We start from the raw sequence: 19523 nt of genomic DNA on the forward strand, positions 1-19523 counted from the left end.
TCCAACTTGCCTCAACACACCTGACTGGAAGTTTCTATGCCTAGTAAGAGCTTGATTAGCTGGTTCAGGTGTGTTGAATTGGGGTTGGAGCTAACCTCTGCAGGCCACCAGCCCTCCAGGACCGAGTTTGGACAGCCCTGATTTAGAGTATCATTTAATTAAAGAAATAATTTCATATTTCCATAGTAATAATAATACAATTAATAAAATAAACTATTAAAGGTACAGTTCACCCACCCAAAAAATGACAATTGTGTCATCATTTACTCACCCTCATGGTCCAAAAGAGTAGGCCTATATGTAATAAATATTGGTCATTACATTTTGGGCACAATACATTAAATACAGTTGGTTGTAGCCAGTTTTTTTTTATTTATTTGATTATTTAAGTTGCATTTTCTGTATGCTTTTATTTTTGGACTAATAATAAAGTAAACTAATTGTATGTGAGAGAGTCAGTGGTAATATCAATGCGTATCAATATCAGTGTTGGAACTAAGCTTAGCCTGACAGTTAGCCTGCCCTGGACCAGGTTAGTTTCCCAACATAAGTTGCCACAGTGACTGAGCTTGAGCTATGGTAATTTTGCTTTCGGAAAAACCAAATCAAGTGACAATAAGTGAAATGAATAACTGAAATAAGCCTGGCTTATTTGGTAAACTAGTTTTATGAAACAGCCCCCTGAATTTGGATCGAGAAGTTTCATGAAAATGAAATAAACAGTTTATCACCCATCCTTCAAAATTCAGTGTTTTGAGCAGCATTCTTACTGAGTTGTGCCAAAGTTCCATCCCCCGACAGCCAAGAGAGTTTTCAAGTTGGGATTTCTGTCAAGTCAAATATTTGAATCATTATTTTCTGTATTGCTCTCTGACAAATCATCATTATTCAAAACTACATTACATAATGCATTCTATTTTATTATCAAATGCATTCACAAACAAAACATTAGATACATACTTTTCCTTTAGTCCATTGAAAGATTTATAGAGAGTGTCATCATTCCATTCGTACTTGATCAACTCATTCGCCTGATTAATGACGGAAAAAGCATAAATTAAATGAGTGCACAGAATCATTAGATTACAAATTTTGATCGCTTACCAGCCCTAAATATAATATATAGTAATATAATATACAATTATTAATTACAATAAACATGAAAAAATATTATTAAAAGCAATTGTTATTATATTTATTATTTCCATTAACCTACATAAGAAAAGCAGTTAGCAGAATGGATAAATTATTATTATTGTTAGTAGTATTAGTATATAGTGATTTTTTAACATATTATTTAGGAATGAAACAACAAATGAAAAGAAAATTACCAAAGTGACACAATGCCAGGGAAAAGCCTGAAACAAGATAAAAAGAAATGTTAACATATAAAGCACTCCAAGGCCATGAAGCTCTTAAAATTAATTCTGTAAGATCAACAATCACGTACCAGCTAGAAAAATGAATTTGGTCATCATATTGTGATGGTCGTATCAGTCAAGAAACTCTGTCTGCCACTGCTGTATGAAAGACAGAAGTTATTGTTTATATAACCCCCAACACACAGAACTCCCTGTTCCCAATTACCGATGATTAACCAAAAACAAGAACACACAGGTATTTCCCTAAAATAGCAGTTCCCTGTCATCTGCCCTTGATGTTATCATACAATACATTTTTAGGAGATGGATCATTGCACTATAACAGTCTTTAGGTTTTGTACATTGTGATTGTAGGTGCGTTTGTTTCATTGTTCAAACTTTAATGACTCAGTTCAATGAATTAAGTGTCTAATTTGAAGAGTCATTTCAAAGACACAGGCCCTCTCAAAACATATTAAGTCTTACTTATGGAATAAAATTTATACTGATCCAAAATTACATCCACTGCAAAAAAATACGTTTATCAAAAAAGACTGTAAAATATCCTTATATTTAAATTTGATCCATAGCAACTAGAGGAACATATTCATAGTGTACAATGCCATGTCCACAGAAAGTTACCAGAACCTTTTCCATTTTTCTGCAATTTTTTTCTTATACAGTGTACTGAGAGAGGCAAAACACAGAAAATGAGTCATTAGTCTTACATGTCATCCTGTTGGCACACAACTTGGAGGTTGTGTTACAAAAGGCTTTCATTGGTAACTGATAAAACAGATGTTGACATGCACTACCAAAACAAATGTACAAGGTAACCTACCACAGTCCATATTGTTGTATTGTTGAGCAGGGTCACAACCAGTGATTTACACACCTTGATATGAGAACCACAATGAAGAAAGGAAATGTCAAAGATAATGTCAGGTTATTCTTTATGGCTATGTTCTGTATGGCTATGCTTATCTTTATGGCCCGATAAACTGACAGGATGATCACAGCTGCCACTTTCATTTGCACTGGAGTTGAAATCTCCAATTGACTCCAAATGACAATGTTAACCTATGGTAAGGTTAAAGGGGTCATATGATGTTGCTAACAAGAACATTATTTTGTGTATTTGGTGTAATGAAATGTGTTTATGCGGTTTAAGGTTAAAAAAACACATTATTTTCCCTGAGACCAGTTTGTGAAGTAGCATGCGAGTTGGGAGGCCCATCCTGAAATAAATAAATAAAATCATAATATAATTAGGGCTGGTAATTTAACGCGTTAATTAGATTAAGGTGAAAAATAACGCGTTAAAATAATAAGGCATTTAACGCACTTGCCCTGCCCCAGGCCAGACCTATGTGGGTCATCTGACATTTCATACAATTGACTGATGACAAATATGAGGCAGGGCAACAACTCACTGCGTGATGGAGCTAACCTTGAATTTGAATGTATTATGTATTATGTGCTTAACCCTAGTTCACTTTCAAATTAAAATTTCCTGATAATTTACTCACCCCTATGTCATCCAAGATGTTTACGTCTTTCTTTCTTCAGTCGAAAAGAAATGAAGGTTTTTGATGAAAACATTCCAGGATTATTCTCCTTATAGTGAACTTCAAGGGCTACCAAACGGTTGAAGGTCAAAATTACAGTTTCAGTGCAGCTTCAAAGCTTCTACACGATCCAGGAATATGGGTATTATCTAGCGAAACGATCGGTCATTTTCTAAAAAAAATAAATTACAATTTATATACTTTTTAACCTCAAACGCTCATCTCGTCTAGCTCTGCCTCTGCATGGCGGTTCATAACAGTTAGGGTATGTCGAAAAACTCCCATCTCATTTTCTCCTCCAACTTCAAAATCGTTCTAAATCGTCCTACATTGCTGTTTTACCCGGGGGGGTTGTAAAGGGTTTTGACCTTCTTTGCGTGTTCACTTTGTAAACACTGGGTCGGTACTTCTTCAGTGATGTAGGACGATTTTGAAGTTGGCGGAGAAAATGAGATGGGAGTTTTTCGACCTACCCTCAGTGTTGCCTAGATTTAGCGACTTTTCAGACCCCTTGGCAACTTTTTTTTCCAAAAAAGCGACTAGCGACAAATCTAGCGACTTCTTGGACAAACCTTAGCGAGTCTCTGTGATCGCTGGTACTGACGCAACGGCGCGAGGTCAGCGCGCACACACCTCTTTCTCTTCGTCTGCTCTGTTCAGCGAGCGGCTGAGAGGAGCAGCGCCTTCAGTTAAAATAGATATTATGTTGCTTCTCAAATTTTACATGCAAATATAGTCGAAATCACAGCACAGGAATTGTCTGTGTCTTGTCTTTTCTTATGTGTGTTTCATTTCATCAGACGATGGCTCAAATATAAAGCAGGATTTTTGTGCAGATTAACGTCTTGGAAGGGAGAGCTGGTTATGTAGTCTTAAAGGGCCGCATTTCAGTCACTATTTCATATTTATTCTGTTGTCTGACAACAGAAACAGTAATATATATAAATGAAAACAGTTTTATTGAGAATTTGGCTGCATTAAATACAGTATGTGAGCACAGAGACAAACAAATGTAAAAGGCAACAGACCAGATGACATCATGAATATGCTAATTAGCGTATGACGTCATCTGGCACATTTAGCGACTTTTCAAACTGGTTTTAGCTACTTTCTATTGAAAGAAGTTGTCAACACTAACTGTTTCGAACGGGACTGCACATAGTAGGCATGCGCATTGCAGAGCTACACAAGACCAGCCTTTGAGGTTTAAAAGTATATAATTTTTATTCTTTTTTAGAAAATGACCAATCGTTTCGCTAGATAAGACCCTTATTCCTCGTCTGGGATCGTGTAGAGCACTTTGAAGCTGCACTGAAGCTGCAATTTGGACCTTCCACCCAGTGAACCCCACTGAAGTCCACTATATAGAGAAAATTGAAAGAAGTTGTCAACACTAACTGTTTCGAACGGGACTGCACATAGTAGGCATGCGCATTGCAGAGCTACACAAGACCAGCCTTTGAGGTTTAAAAGTATATAATTTTTATTCTTTTTTAGAAAATGACCAATCGTTTCGCTAGATAAGACCCTTATTCCTCGTCTGGGATCGTGTAGAGGCCTTTGAAGCTGCACTGAAACTGCAATTTTGACCTTCAACCATTTGGTAGCCGTTGAAGTTCACTATAAGGAGAATAATCCTGGAATGTTTTTATCAAAAACCTTAATTTCCTTTCGACTGAAGAAAGAAAGACGTAAACATCTTGGATGACATATGGGGGTGAGTAATTTATCAGGAAATGTTTAATTTGAAAGTGAACTAATCCTTTAATCTTTGACACAATTAGACTTGGTCTCCCAGGTTCAAATGAAGCATTGTATAATAGATTTTAAAAACTGCTTTAGTCATTTAATGACTACATTTGCACAGAGGAAAAAAGGAACAAGTCTAAGCATATAAAATAATCCATTACAAAACACTGTCACACTGAAGTATGAGAAGTAAACAGTCATTAAACGGTGTGGCAATATTTCACTTCCCTGGTTTGTGAACTTCCTTCTATGTTTGCACAGAATGCTGTATTATGAATATTACTCAAACATGTGACTCAAAAATGAAATAAATCTCTGAACTTGTACTACCCTTTCTGTAAATTTACATGATTATCAGCACTGGTATTGTTAGACATGTTTTTTTTTCTGTTTCATAATAAAAACTAGACATAATATACAACTTACAGAGACTGTGGTTTCTCAATGTTCGAATACAGGTTGTGTAAGCGTGCCCATGTTTGTAGTAGAGCTCGTGTTTAGGATCTGGTCAGTTCATTCTGTCCTCTAGTGGAGAATATTGGCCTATCAGCCTCGTAACGGGCCCTTAACGTGACAGGTCATATAAATATGAAAACAGTGTTATTGCTTACTTATGCTCATGTAGTTCAAACCCCATATGTGGAATAGATGTGAGATTCGGGGGAAGGCAAGATTATACTTTGGTCTGTTCCTCACACAAATCTGTAATATGACTTCAGTCAGAAGACTTGGAAGATACAGTGAATGATTCATACAGACCATTTTATGGTGCTTTTATCACTTGTTTTTGCTCTTTTTGGAGCTTGATAGGCCCTGGTCACTATGACCTATTATGACCTTTACTTCAGTCACCACAAAGGCATTAATTCACTGATGCACTTTAATAACTGAAGCACTACTACATTTATGATAGTACTCTTAACAGACTGAAAAAAACAAATACAAAAGCCATCATGTACATCATACTATAATATGAAGCAAAGGGTTAGATTGTGTTTTGTGTGAGAATAAGTGGTTTGTATTAATGTGACCTACAGTACAGCAAACACACAAAAATACAAGTAAAAACGGTGCTATTGAAAAACAACATACACAAGAATTAGTAGCAACTATCAGTGACATCAAACACTGGTTAAACAACAAAGCATTGTGGGAGTTATTGATGCTCAACATCTCTTCATATGTCTGTGTAAGTAAATCGGTGTGAAATGATACTGAATGTTATTTTATAAAATGAACATAAGCTTGTTCAGCGAATCAAGCTTCTATCAGCCATTTCTTTTCAGTCTTCTTATCAACATGATAAACACATCAAGACATCTTTGCTTGACTTCCTCTCGCATGATTTGTGGATTTGAAAAACACTGATTGATACTTTTACTGTAAATCACCAGAAACACCGGTTTACCTTTAAAACACACCTCTACACATCATTTGCAGCCTGTCTGACAGGTCAAACAGATCATAATCTTGTGTTGTGTGTTTTGAGGTCAAGTCCGTCTGTGTAAAGTTGGTTCAATGGGACACTGTGGGCATCCCACCATGAGCTCTAAGCAAAAGAGTAGATGGCCACAGGAGACGTGGGCTCAGAGCTGTTATGGTACGGGCTTCTGTCGATGGTCCTCTTACTGACGCCCGTGTACTCGCCGATGAAAGAGCCATCCTCATTAAACTCGATCTCTTCACCCTCAACGTACTCCATGAGGCTGTCGTCACTGTTCGTTCTCCTGCCAATGTGCTCGATCACACCTTGACTGCGTCCCTGTTGACTTTCTTCCTCACTGAGGGGGAAATTATTCATTTCAGACTGATTTTACAGGGAAGAAGTTCTTCCTTATTCCAAACAATGCTCATAACATAGCTTAAAGAGATACATACCGTCTGGTATAGAGCATTGTGGACACTCGTGTTATCCTGATATAGAAGCCAAGAAGTCACAATTAATATAATATGAAGCAGCAAACATAAACATGACATACAAAACATAAAAAATGTGACAACAGTAGTCAATAAAAAATACACAACCGTTCAAAGGTTTGCGGTCAGTAAGATTTTTGAAAGAAAAAAAAAGGCTGCATTTATTTGATCAAAAATACAGTAAAAACATTAATACTGTGAAATATTATTACAATTTAAAAGAACTGTGTTCTATTTTAATGTTTATTCCTATGGTGGTAAAGCTGAATTTTCAGCATCATTACTCCATTCTTCCTCAGAAATCATTCTAATATGCTGATTTGCTGCTCAAGAAACATTTCTTATTATTATCACTGTTGAAAACAATTGTGCTGCTTGATATTTTTGTGGAAATTGTGATACATTCTTTGATGAATAGAAAGATTCAAATTATTATTATAAATATCCTTACTGTCACTTTTGGAACAACTGAATGCATCCTGCTGAATAAAAGTATTAATTTCCCAAACCTTTGAACAAAAAAATAGCTCAATCGTTAGACTGGAATACTTGTAGTGTATTAATTATTGTAGTAAAACAAATAAGGTAATTTAATTAAAAAAAGTAAACACTTGTTATGTATGACATAACATATGTATGACATTCATACCTCTCAAGAGACCTTCAGTGGTCCAATCGCAAAAGACATAAACAAAAATAAAGGAGGAATAAACAAAGTGAGAAATGTTTGATGGATGGAGTGATGAAAATGGAACAATTATTGTGGTATACAGTACATACTTCAAATCAACCTGTGCTAATGCGATTATGTTATGATGTAAATGATGGGATTGATTGATTAATTTTTCACCCTTTAGTGTATCTCACATGCTGTTTTCATGTAAGTGCATCACTGAAAATAAACTGTGCCTGTAGTAAATAAACGTAAGAAAATGTTCAAAATCAAACAGAAAGTCACCTGTAATCAAACGTTCCATTCTCTCTATCATCCATTGGCTCCAGTGCAAAGTCCTTCTTGTCCCGCACTTACAAAAACCAAACAAACAAAAGAATATATTTTGCCACATATATTATAGCAAATGCATAATAATTATATGTAACTTGTCTCAGGAGACACTTTGTATATAGTAATTTGTCTCAAGTAATTTATATTGCACCTGGGTACTTTCCTCCTCGGCTCCTCTTGATGAAAAAGACTATGAGCATGATAAGAACGAGGAGAGCAACTGCACACATTAAGCCAATGAACCAGCCCTGCGTCACAATGTCCACTTGATCCCGGGTATACTCTGTTCATGCACACAGCCAATCATGCAGAAGATGTAAGGAATCATTTTGTGTTTACAGAACAATGATCATATGAATGTAAATGAAGACACCTTACCCTCAGTTGTAAAATGGGGTGATTCCTCTGTGAACGCCTCCCCGACTCCAGTCTCGGTTTGTGCTGCCAGTGAGAACTTGTATCGAGTGTAACGGTCAAAACGGCGCAGAGAGAAGTATGTGATATTAGGAGGAATGTATTCAACCAGGATTCTGTCGCCCAGAGTGATGTTCACTAAAGAGAAATTATCATCACAGTCTTGTAGGGCTAGATACCATTTCGAACTCTGATTTGTGTAATCAACAAACAATAACATAAATAAAATAAAATGCTGCAGAAAAGCTACAAATAATGTCATCATTTTAAGGAATGCTACATGTTTGGGGGGAGAGACATGCAAGGTTTGCGTGCATTTTTGATCATTAAACCAGTTAATTATTAATGTTTTTACCACAGTGAACTAAATGTTAGTTTAAGAGACTGTCAAAATGATGGCATGTCATGATAATAGTTTATATAATTTACACATATACTACCATTCAAAAGTTTATAGTCAGTAAATGTTTTTAATATTTTATTTAGCAAGAATGCATTAAATTGATGAACAATAAAGACATTTATAAAGTTGCAAAAGATTTCCATTTCAAATAAATGCTGTTCTTTTCAACTTTCTATTCATTAAAAAAAATCGATTCTTATGCTTTTAAAAAAAGGTGATGTAAGTGCACTTACACGTCTGATATTTGAGAATATATCCGGTCAGAATGCCATTGGGTTCTGCAGGTTCTTCCCAGTCCAGATAAATGGTGTCATAGTGCCGGTGCATGATTCTGAACGATCTGGGAATCGAGGGCACTAGAGTGGAAGGGAGATGCATGTAAGAAGTCTTGTATGTGTTTGATGTGTTATAATGTTAACTGGACAGTTTAATACCTCCTTCAGGTGTCTGAAACTCAATGGTGTTGCTGGGCGGACCCTCGTAGCGGTTATTGGCCACTACAATATACATTCTGTAGTTACTATATGGTACAAGACCGGTCAGGGTCCCAGACAGACGAGGTCCATTAGCTTTAAAACTCTTGGTCTTAATCCTCCTGCTAACAATGTGCCAGGGCAGACGACTGCTTTCTCTCCAGTAATAAACCTGTGAAACCAACCACAGCTCCATCAGCAGCCCATATCATTTACTGCAAGGGCATGAACTTACCTGTGCAACTAAGAAGCCATACTTTGTACTCTTTTATATCACCCATGATGTCAGCTCGTGCCACTGGATCCCAATGGACTGTCAGCTTTGTGCTCTCAATGTCTGACACGCTCAGGTCAGATGGAGCGGCAACTGGACCTGTTAGAGAACCCAATATGAGTGAAGCACTGACCAGAATCTGCTTTTCTAATGTATGCTGAACAGAACTTCAGTAGATGTGAACTTACGGTCCTCCCCAGAGTAGCCAAGCACAATAGGGGATTCTGGGCCATAGCCGAAGAAGTTGACGGCCTGAACTTTAATCTCATAGGGCGTGAAAGTGTCAGTGTCATAGATGATGTAGCTACACCACCAGTATGTTGTGTAGTTCTTCCACTCCTCCCTTGAATCCCTTCGTCTCCACCAAACCATGTAGCCCAGTTTCGGCCCATTCCATTCTCTGTACTCTAGTGGCTTCAGACACAACAAAAACATCACAGTTAATATAAATCATATGCATGTGATTACATCACACTCAACAACTCTGAATAAAATGACTGCTATCCATCAATCATCAGAACATCACCTCCCAGCTGATTTCCATGTTATTTCTGAACACTCCACTTCCCATTCCTTGGATGTTTCTTGGGATGGCATCAGGCACTAAAGACACAAAACATAATTCAACATACAGTACAATATATTATAATATAATAATATTCCATTTTTTAAAAGAGCTTAATACAGTTATTCAGCAAGGATGTATTAAATTGATAAAAAGTTACAGTAAAAAGAGACATTTATAATGTTACAAAAGATTTTTCAAAAGTATTTCAAATAAATGCTGTTCTTTTGAACATTTAATTCAACAAAGTATCCTGAAAAACATTTATCATGGTTTCCACAAATTTATTAAGCAGAACAACTGTTTTCAACATTGATAATAATAATAAATGTTTATTGAGCACCAAATCAGCATATTAGAATGATTTCCGAAGGATCGTGTGACACTGAAGACTAGAATAATGACTGCTGAAAATTCAGCTTTGCATCATGGGAATAAATTACATTTTAAAATATATAACAAACAGAAAACATCTATTCTAAAACGTAATAATATTTCACAATAATGGCTTGTTCACACCAAGAATGATAACCATATTGATAGCTATATAAGCGTCCATACCAACATATGATAACATTCTTTATTTATAATAAGCACATGCTGTTTTCTGCCTCTTTAAATGTTCAAGCTCTTTAAAGTCAGGTGGATTCTGACTGGCTGTCAACGTTTATCATTCATCGTTCTGAAAGTGATTCCAACAATACTGTTCCCCTGTGCTGTTATCGTTATAGTTGTGGTGTGGACTTTGCTATTCTTTTTTAATTTAGAACAATTTTTAAAACTATATCTTTATCATTATAGGTATCGTCCTTGTTGTGAATGGACTTTACTGTAGTTGTGATTGACAAAAAAAAAAAATCTTACCGACCCCAAACTTTTGAACGAGAATAGAATAGAATAGAATAGAATAGGGACCTACCAGCTCCTCCAGTCTGGTAGTATTCAGATGGCCAGCTGGGTTTACTGGGACCTATACCATTTACAGCAATGACCCGGAATCTGTACTCTACAAATGGTGTCAGCTGTAAAATGACAGAGTTTAGGCTCCCTGGGTAGCTGGACAGGTTCTTCCAGCTGCTTGGCAGCAGCCAATAGTCTGCAAGGAGATCTTCAGTAAATTGAACCACGTACTCTAAAAGAGAATTAATTCAAGATTATGTCATTGTCAGGCTAGATTGTTTAAAAATTTAGTTTGCATCTATGTTTGTGTGGATGTGTGTATTTGTGTACCTTTAATAGGACTGTGGTTGCTTAGTCCTGGTATCCAGGTGAGTCTAATGCTCCTCTCTGATGGGTCTGATATCTCTAGGGCACTGGGCGGGTCTGGACGATCTAAAAGCAAAAGTATACATGAATAATGTTCTCATGTTTATACTGTATACATGTGTAGAGACAGTATATGTGCTGGTACCCATCACAGTGAGTTTGGCTGAGGCAGTGACCTCCTCCAGTTCACTTTTAACCCTGCAGGTGTAGGCGCCTTCATCTCGTCTGTACACATCAGCAATGCTCAGAGAATCCTCATCCTTTGTCATCCTATAATACACAAAGCAGTCAAATACAGTATCTTTTAATGCAGTAAACCATTAGAATAATTAATGACACTTCCATCATGCTTGTGGCCAGATTTAACTTTTTTTTTTATGTTTACCTCCTTCCTAAGATCAAGAACTTCTTGTCTTTAAGCCAAGTGACGGTGACATCCAGAGTCGGGTCAAATTTAATCTTACAATCAAAGTGAGCCAGACTTCCTCTTATGACTACAGTATTGTGTGGGGCACGGACAATTTTAATGGGCTCTATAAAATAAAAATAAGTTAATCTTTTAACAAGCAGGGCAACCTGCATTATAACGATATACAAAACATCTACAAGTAAAATGGAGAATCAAGAATCTATAAAGCAAAATCATTTTCCTTCTTGGATGTTTTATAAACCATAATCATTTTTAAACGTTTTAAATGGACATTGGTGCATATGAAATATAGGTATTTTAATTAGAAATTTCAAAGCAGTAACTTTTCCAGATACTGACCTTTGACCTCTAGTTGGACCTCCTTCTCATCTCGTCCAATGACATTGCTTGCAACACACACATAGCTTCCTTGATCTTGTAGCTTTGTGTTTCTGATTTCCAATGTACCATTTGGAAGAATCATATGACGACTTCCCTCTAAGGTACCTAGTCCTCCTTTTGACCTATACACACGTTGATTGGAAACTTTGTTATGTGCACTTACATTTTGAAATGCAATTACTCCACTTTTTGTTTATTCACACCATCACAACAGACATATTTCCTGTTTTTATGCTTGTATTTGTGACAATTCAAAAGTAAAAACTCCTTACAAGTTACTGTTCTTACAACTTACAATACTGACTTGGATGATGAATATAAATGATAGTAAGACATATATTTACCACCGCAGATCAGGTTTAGGAGAGCCAAAATATGGGCAGTCTAAATGAGTATCATTGCCTTCTGTTGTTTTAATGAGTTCATCTCTGGGACCAAGCAGTCGAGGTTTCATATCTGCAGACAACAGAGTACCCTTACAAAACAAAAATATATGGCAATATACTGCAAAATATAATGCAATATATTACATAATACATTTCCATATATTGGAAACTAGTGCTTATATTTTTCAATAGACAGCAAAATATGCATTGACCATATATAGCTATATATTGATACATACAAATATATTTAGAAATGAAGACAAAAATAAATATTCATTGCTTGATCCTTTATTGAGTATGTATTGCACATATATGTTCCCATATAAATGTGAATGTATGTACACACACATATATATATATATATATATATATATATATATATATACACACACACACTGAGTGGCTTCTGTTAGTGTTTAATGTTGTATTATTTTGAAATGTAAAAGGGTTTGTAAAAGTTTGTTTGGTTATCATTGTGCAGAAGAGTAGAGTCTGTGGTCAGGAAAACTATTTGCCAAACACTGTTAAATTATGTTACTTTATTTAAAAGGTAATGGTAGTGCACTGTTCAGCACAGTGATAGTCTGTCTACTAAGTGCTTTATTATGAGCAGGTGTTCTTATGCTATTGCAAGCTAGCTATATTTTAAAATATGAAACATATAGTATATCATAAATGATTGTTAAATATAAGAAATATATATTTCCATATATGTGTGTATATACTGCGTGAATATATGTTCACAATATATTTACACATGCAGTACCATATCTTATCACATGTACATCTATATATTATAAAGTGTATTACTGAATATAAAATGACATATATTGTGATATATAAGTAAATATATTGTCACATATTTTTCAATATATGAAAAGCGGCAATTCCTTATATATTATTCAATATATTGTAATATATTTCCACAATATATTATTCTGTATCATTTCTAATATACCATTATGTCATTTAATATATTGATCATTCATATATTAGGAAATATATTTTCTTTGCGTAAGGGTAAAGTTGCAAGTAATGGTTAAAGCTGATGGTGCATGTAAATGCTAGTATGTTTCATTCCAGCCTCTTCTAGCTCTTACCCATTACAGCCAAGAAAGCGTTTGCCATGATATAGCCGTACTGGTTTGAAGCATTGCATTGGAACACAGCAGCGCTGTCTGGGACCACAGCCCTGAACATCAAAGTGTCTCCTGAAACCTGTCTGCCTGGACTCTTAGGAGCATCTAAAGTGAACACAGAAAGAGTGAGCATTACAAAGCTTGGCAGTGCACCTGGTTGTAAATGAAGCTGTTGTTTTTCTCACCACTGATTGGCTCTCCATTAACCAGCCACTGTATCTGGGGTCGAGGAATTCCATCAGCCCTACACACTATACTACCACTGTCATCACGAGACAAAACCAGACTCTCAGGCTTCTCCACCCAGAACGGAACCGCTGCAGATGGCAACAGGTGGAAAGAGAATTGAGAATAGATAGTGATCTTGATTTTGTCATTCTGTAAGTAATAATTAAAATAAAATGTATCATTATTTATTCATCTTCATATTGTTCCATAATGCTTATGTTTTGGTATATATTTGTGTGATTGAAAATCTGTTTGTTATTGATTGAAAATCTGCCACTCTGAAATGCTCAAATTATATTATTGTTCAAAAAAGGTTTCTTTTCTTTTGAACTTTCTATTCATCAAAGAATCCTGAAAAATACAATGTATCACAGTTTCCATAAAACTAATAAGCAGCACAATTGTTTGCAACATTAATAATAATAAATGTTTTTGAGCACCAAATCAGCATATTAGAATGATTTCTGAAGGATCATGTGACACTAAAGACTGGAGTAATGGCGGCTGAAAATTCAGCTTTACCATCACAAAAACAAATTTAAATACATAAGACATATTCAGATAGAAAGTTTTTTTTAAATTGTAATAATATTTCACAATAAAACTGGTTTTGATCAAATAAATCCAGCCTCACTGAGCATTAGAGACTTCCTTTAAAAACATTAATAAAATTATACCGACCCCAAACTTTTGAACAGTACTGTGAATATGGCACCAGGTGTAATATCACTTATGTCAGATGATGTTTTAAATGTCCAAGCTAATGTGATGAGGTGAAATGGTGTCATAATTATTAGTAAATAAAGACATAAATTTTGGTCTTTTCCTCACACAATGTACATGTAAATAGTTGTTTGGACAATTATTATGGTGCATTTATCATGTGTTTTTGTTCAATGACAGATGTGGTCTGGCCACTATGAAACATTACATGTCATTGTATGGCACAGAGCAGCATGAACTGTCTTCAAATTCTCTATTTGTGTTCCATAGAAAAAAATGGCAGTATACCGGGTTCAGAACATCATAAGAATGAACAAATAATGACAGAATTGACATTTTTTGGGTCAATCCACATAGTGACAGCCATGAACAATAGTAATAAAGTAATGAAGTATTCTACATTTGACCCTGACAGTGATGACGTGGTCCAGGCTGCCCATCCTATTTGAAGCGCTGCAGATGTAGTCTCCTCCATCATCCATAGAGACGTTCTTTATTCTAAGAGTCTTATTAAAGTTCTCCAACTTCTTTTCCGTCATGGACATCTCCTCCCAATCTTTAGTCCATTTGATGGAGGGAGTCGGACTTCAAGAAAAAAGAGAGAATCATTAGAGAAGTTACTAATGGTTAAAAGTTAAAAGCAGGTTTCACAAGAAGGCAATCAAATAATCAACTGCGTTCAACTGCTCTCAGAAAACAGATATGTCATCAAAATGATTTTAAAACTCACACTCCAGCAGCAAAACACTCCAAAATGAGCTCTTCCCCCAGCATCGCAATGGTTGTGCTGGTGGTTCCTTTGGGTTTCAGAAACTTGGGTGCCGTATGGGCTGCCATGCGAGCTGCATAGACATAAAATATCACAAATTTGATAGACAACTTCACACTTTACAAACCTGGCCAAAGCAGAGGTGAATAGTTAGTGGATCAGTTAAGGTCTGTCGAGTGTTTACAATAAAAAAAGCATAAGAAAGAGTCCTAACTCACCATGGCGTTAGACTGTTAGATGGTTTAATCATGGCTCTTCCTCAACTGAACACACACAGACACAAGCACGGGAGGAACTGTTAAGACAGATTTGCTTAAAGATGAATCCTATAGCAGAATAAAAAATAATTCCTCAAACACAGACCTGTGAGCACCTGCAGGATGAGGGGCGGTTTCTGCTGGATGGTGTTCGTGAAGGGGAAGCGCGCGACACAGACATAGTTTGTAAAAGCGTCTTCTGCTACGATACTGGAGAAGTACAGATCTCCATTCTCTGCCTTTGATACGCGACGATCCTGACGGATTGGTACCATGGCTATGGAATAAAGATGAACTTGGATAAAACTATTGCCAGTATATTTAAAGGCTTATTTAAGGTTCAACAATCGTAACTGTTAAACTGAAGACTCGTTATACAGATACACTACCGTTCAAAAGTGTGGGCTCTGTAAGATATTTTAATGTTTTTTAAAATAATTCTCTTATGCATTTATTTGATCAAATATACAATAAAAGGTGAAATATTATTACAATTAAAAATACATTTTAAAATATATTCATACAGAAAACATGTAATTTATTCATGTGATGGCAACGCTACATTTTCAGAAGCCATTACTTTAGTCGTTAGTGTCACATGATCCTTCAGTATAGTCACTGAAAACTGCTGCGCTGCTTAATAATTTAGTGGAAACAACGGTACATTTTTTATAATTCCTTGATGAAAAGAAAGTTCAGAAGAACAGCATTTATTTGAGATAAAAATCTTTTGTAACATCATAACTTTAACTTCTAAAAAAAAAAAAAATCCTACTGACCCCAAACTTTTAAGCAGTAGTGTACATCTTAGTACAACTTAGCACTGACTCTGATGCTTCCAAAGCAACTTTAAATAATTTTATCTTTCGTATCAGAAACATCTGAGTCGGAGACTTACTGCTGTTCAGCCAGTAAGTGTCAGGTTTTGGAGGACCTACAGGAGGATTGCAAGGAAGGATGAGAGGAAGTCCAACCACCACTGAGACTGGCTCAAGATATTCCTTCAACCACGTACGGGCCTCTGATCACAGAAATTATATGTTTAAAAGCCCATTGACACAATGCTATTGCTGTGTATTAGCAATTGCATGCTGTGTACGGGCTTACTGGAGACACGCAGACTGATGTAACTGGACAGAGCAGAGCCAAACTCATTAGTCGCCGTGCACTGATAGACACCCTCATAGTCATCAGGACGACCCCAGAAGAAAATCTCTAATGTGCCAGAACGCCACCTCATGCTGACCTGAGGATCTCGAGCCACATTCAGGTACACTCCATTACGTGTCCATGTGAAGCTATGTGCAATAAGTGTCATCTGTCAATTACACTTTTTCTAACACAACTGTAAATAGTCATTTAAAAATGCATACATTTTACATTTGCAATCAGTCAATATTTTATCACTTTTTAAACAACCAAACAAAAGCAAATCATAGGGAATATCTAGATAATCCAAACTGATAAGGTAAGTAAATTAAATGAAAGGTATTATTAAGTAATTAGGTCAGTCCGGTGCAAGAATTGACATGTATAATTATATATCGCGTTGTGTGACAGTAAATGCCTTGTTGGATGCTTACACTGGAGTTGGATTCCCTGTTGCTTCACACTCCACTATAATAGGGTCAACTGGATCTACTATGTGGTCTTGAGGACTCTCTTTAATGATCATCGGAGGCTGCCTGACTGTGGGGATATACAGTACACAGAAAATATAATGTTAAATGAATTAAAAGGACAACGTATGAGAATAAACAATGAACTCTGGTCACAAGGCCAGCTGTGGACAAGTTCCAAATAGCAGTTCCTCACCATCAGGAGGAATTTCCATGGCTAAAATCCATGTTTGCTGTAGGATAGTAAGTATGGCAGGAATCCTCCAACACTTCCGAGCACTCATCTCTGCTTTGAACAGATCTGCCTAACAGTGATCTGACAACAGAGAAAATACTAGCACCAGCCTACTAAAATAACTACAAAATACTCAAGTAAGTTATTTCCCTACATATGCTTGTCTTGAACCTCCTTGTTTGTTCATTCATAACTAATCTGTTTTAATAATTATTAAAGCTTTTGTTTTGTTTTTATGAGTTGTGTAGAAGTTAATGGTATACCCTGAAAGCGCTCGTTGTTTAAGCGTTTGTAATGAAGCAGACTAACCAAACTAATCCATATGCAAATTAACCACTGGTATTATTTTAAGTCCCCGCCCTCTTCCGCTTTCCACAACTATGATTCGCTCCCCACATCAGAGCTATTTGCATTTACGCACCTCCGGAGCCTGTGCGTAATCCTATTGCGTCAATGCTGGTTACATCCAGAATAACCACAAACAAGTACCACATACCACATACGTATACGTATTTTCATTATATGTGTATGTTTAATATACGATTATATTATTTTTTAAAGAAACAACCGTTAAAATATAAATGGCCGAGATAAAAGGCCAAAAACAGGAATATATTCAACTCCTTTGCATGATTAATTCATTACGCTGTACATATGCAAATACATAATGCATATGTGTTTGTAAAATAGCCTAGTTTACTTACTGCATTCTACTTTATAAGTTTCCTAAAGTGGGAAAACAATAGCCTGTGTGTGTAATTACACAAACTAGCCTACCAACTAAACTGGAGTATCCAGGATTCACAGAATCTTCTTGATCTGTGTCAGCAGGTCATTTCACAGAGCTAAAATAAAAACAAATAGATATCAAAGTTATATGATGTATTATACAAATATCACATTTGTCAAGAGATTGTTACCTTTTATATCAGGCCCGCAGTTTGTTTCCTCATTATGGTAATATTAATCTGTCATCATTGCCCCATATTTCAAAAATGTCATTCCAATCCCAAATGTTTCTGTTGCATTCAAATAGGTCCAAAACAATGTCAATCCAAGCAGATGTCCTCTGTAATGTATACCTCTCCAACTAACATCCCTCTTCGTTGTCTTCATCCATTTGCCCACTCTATGAACCATGAATGACGTCTCTCTCTCTCTCTCTCTCTCAGTATACTTATGGAAGATGTCCAAAAAAAAAGCTAAATTCATGTTAGTTATAGTGGCAAAGGTTTTATTGTTAAAATAATAATTCAAGAATACAAGTCTTTATTTTATTATCTGACCTTTGATTAATTATCTTGTCAAATTTACATTAGCAAAAGCCCTTAAGCCATAAATAGCCAAACTCAAAGATATTTTGCATTCTTTTTGATTATGACATCAATGTGTGGGTCGCATTGTTTGGTCCTGAAAAACTAAGCTAACTCATAATGAATGAAATGTTTGTTTCTCAGTGAAATTAAAATGCGGTCATGCGACTCATGACTGCATTCAAAGATATTTTGCCTTCTTTTTGATTATGACATCAATGTGTGGGTCGCATTGTTTGGTCCTGAAAAAGCTAACTCATAATGAATGAAATGTTTGTTTCTCAGTGAAATTAAAATGCGGTCATGCGACTCATGACTGCATCTAAAAGAGATTTAAATCAGCTTCTAATAAACTGATACTCTTTTATATACTTTAAATATTTACTTTAACTAAATAAAGCTTTAAACGTAGTAAATGTAAGTTATCATGGTCAAAAACAGAACCAGGTGAATGAAATCCATGTCATAACAGCGTCCCAGAGGGCAGAGCTTGACTCAGGAGAGAAGATGTGGGTGGAAACAGGATCTCAACCACAGAAAAACATTCCAACCCCACATCAGCTCAGGCATCCAGGGACGCATAAAGTATACAATATGCCAGTACGGTCTTACTGTACACTCCACAGATGAGCTAATACAATGAAAGAACAAAACAGTTCTTGAGTCAGCTCACTAAGTAAACAGAGACATAAGTATAACCTAATTCTGGTCATGTTCCTCAGCGCTTCAGTATCCTCAGCGGTGTGTATGACATCAGCAGTGCTGCAGTGCCATGCACCAAACTGTACAGCGCAAGACACCAGCCTGAATGAACCGCTTCCTCCAGAGACGGGACAATGAAACCTCTGTCCACATGGATACAGTAAGCAGGCTCTGTTCAGACAGAATATCTCTGAAAGTTTTTTTCAGTTCAGCCTTAAAGTGGCACTACTTCTTGTTTGGAAGAACAGATGCTGGTTAACTTGTCATGAGATACTGAATCTGAATGTAAACATAATTGCATAACTGTATAACCATAGGGAAGATGATAAACTAAACTGCAAAATA

General features: G+C 36.1%; 2 protein-coding genes across 5 annotated transcripts in view; both read right to left on the minus strand.

The window, feature by feature from the left end:
* Window positions 1-1079, minus strand: part of LOC107656993 (acidic mammalian chitinase-like) — a 12680-nt gene extending 11601 nt beyond the window's left edge. The window contains exons 1-2 of the mRNA XM_016444964.1: window positions 961-1079; window positions 771-827 (exon numbers count right to left, since the gene is read on the minus strand). Of these exons, the coding sequence (XP_016300450.1) occupies window positions 771-827; window positions 961-1079 (176 nt within the window). The remainder of the gene's footprint in view (window positions 1-770; window positions 828-960) is intronic.
* Window positions 1080-5344: 4265 nt separating this feature from the next.
* On the minus strand, window positions 5345-18283 carry LOC107657041 (neurofascin-like). Of its 4 annotated transcripts, XM_016445035.1 has the most exons (28): window positions 18084-18283; window positions 17941-18008; window positions 17125-17244; window positions 16893-16998; window positions 16417-16607; window positions 16208-16330; window positions 15416-15586; window positions 15014-15125; window positions 14684-14868; window positions 13518-13649; window positions 13294-13437; window positions 12152-12263; window positions 11766-11929; window positions 11382-11529; window positions 11142-11266; window positions 10961-11062; window positions 10650-10862; window positions 9692-9768; window positions 9354-9579; window positions 9149-9264; window positions 8853-9063; window positions 8652-8774; window positions 7980-8153; window positions 7753-7884; window positions 7554-7620; window positions 7245-7256; window positions 6557-6592; window positions 5345-6459 (listed from the first exon to the last, which is right to left on the minus strand). In XM_016445035.1, exons 3-28 carry the CDS (start codon window positions 17210-17212, stop codon window positions 6228-6230), a joined length of 3522 nt encoding a protein of 1173 aa, XP_016300521.1. In that variant the 5' UTR covers window positions 17213-17244; window positions 17941-18008; window positions 18084-18283; the 3' UTR covers window positions 5345-6227. The 4 variants fall into 4 exon arrangements, with proteins under 4 accessions (XP_016300521.1, XP_016300522.1, XP_016300523.1 ...); XM_016445036.1 differs by lacking the exons at window positions 17941-18008; window positions 18084-18283 and having other exon boundaries at window positions 17125-17606; XM_016445037.1 differs by lacking the exons at window positions 16208-16330; window positions 16417-16607; window positions 16893-16998; window positions 17125-17244.
* Window positions 18284-19523: the final 1240 nt, after the last annotated feature.

This window comes from Sinocyclocheilus anshuiensis, unplaced genomic scaffold, assembly GCF_001515605.1.
Source record: "Sinocyclocheilus anshuiensis isolate Anshui unplaced genomic scaffold, SAMN03320099.WGS_v1.1 scaffold1453, whole genome shotgun sequence".
Classification (NCBI taxonomy): Eukaryota; Metazoa; Chordata; class Actinopteri; order Cypriniformes; family Cyprinidae; genus Sinocyclocheilus; species Sinocyclocheilus anshuiensis.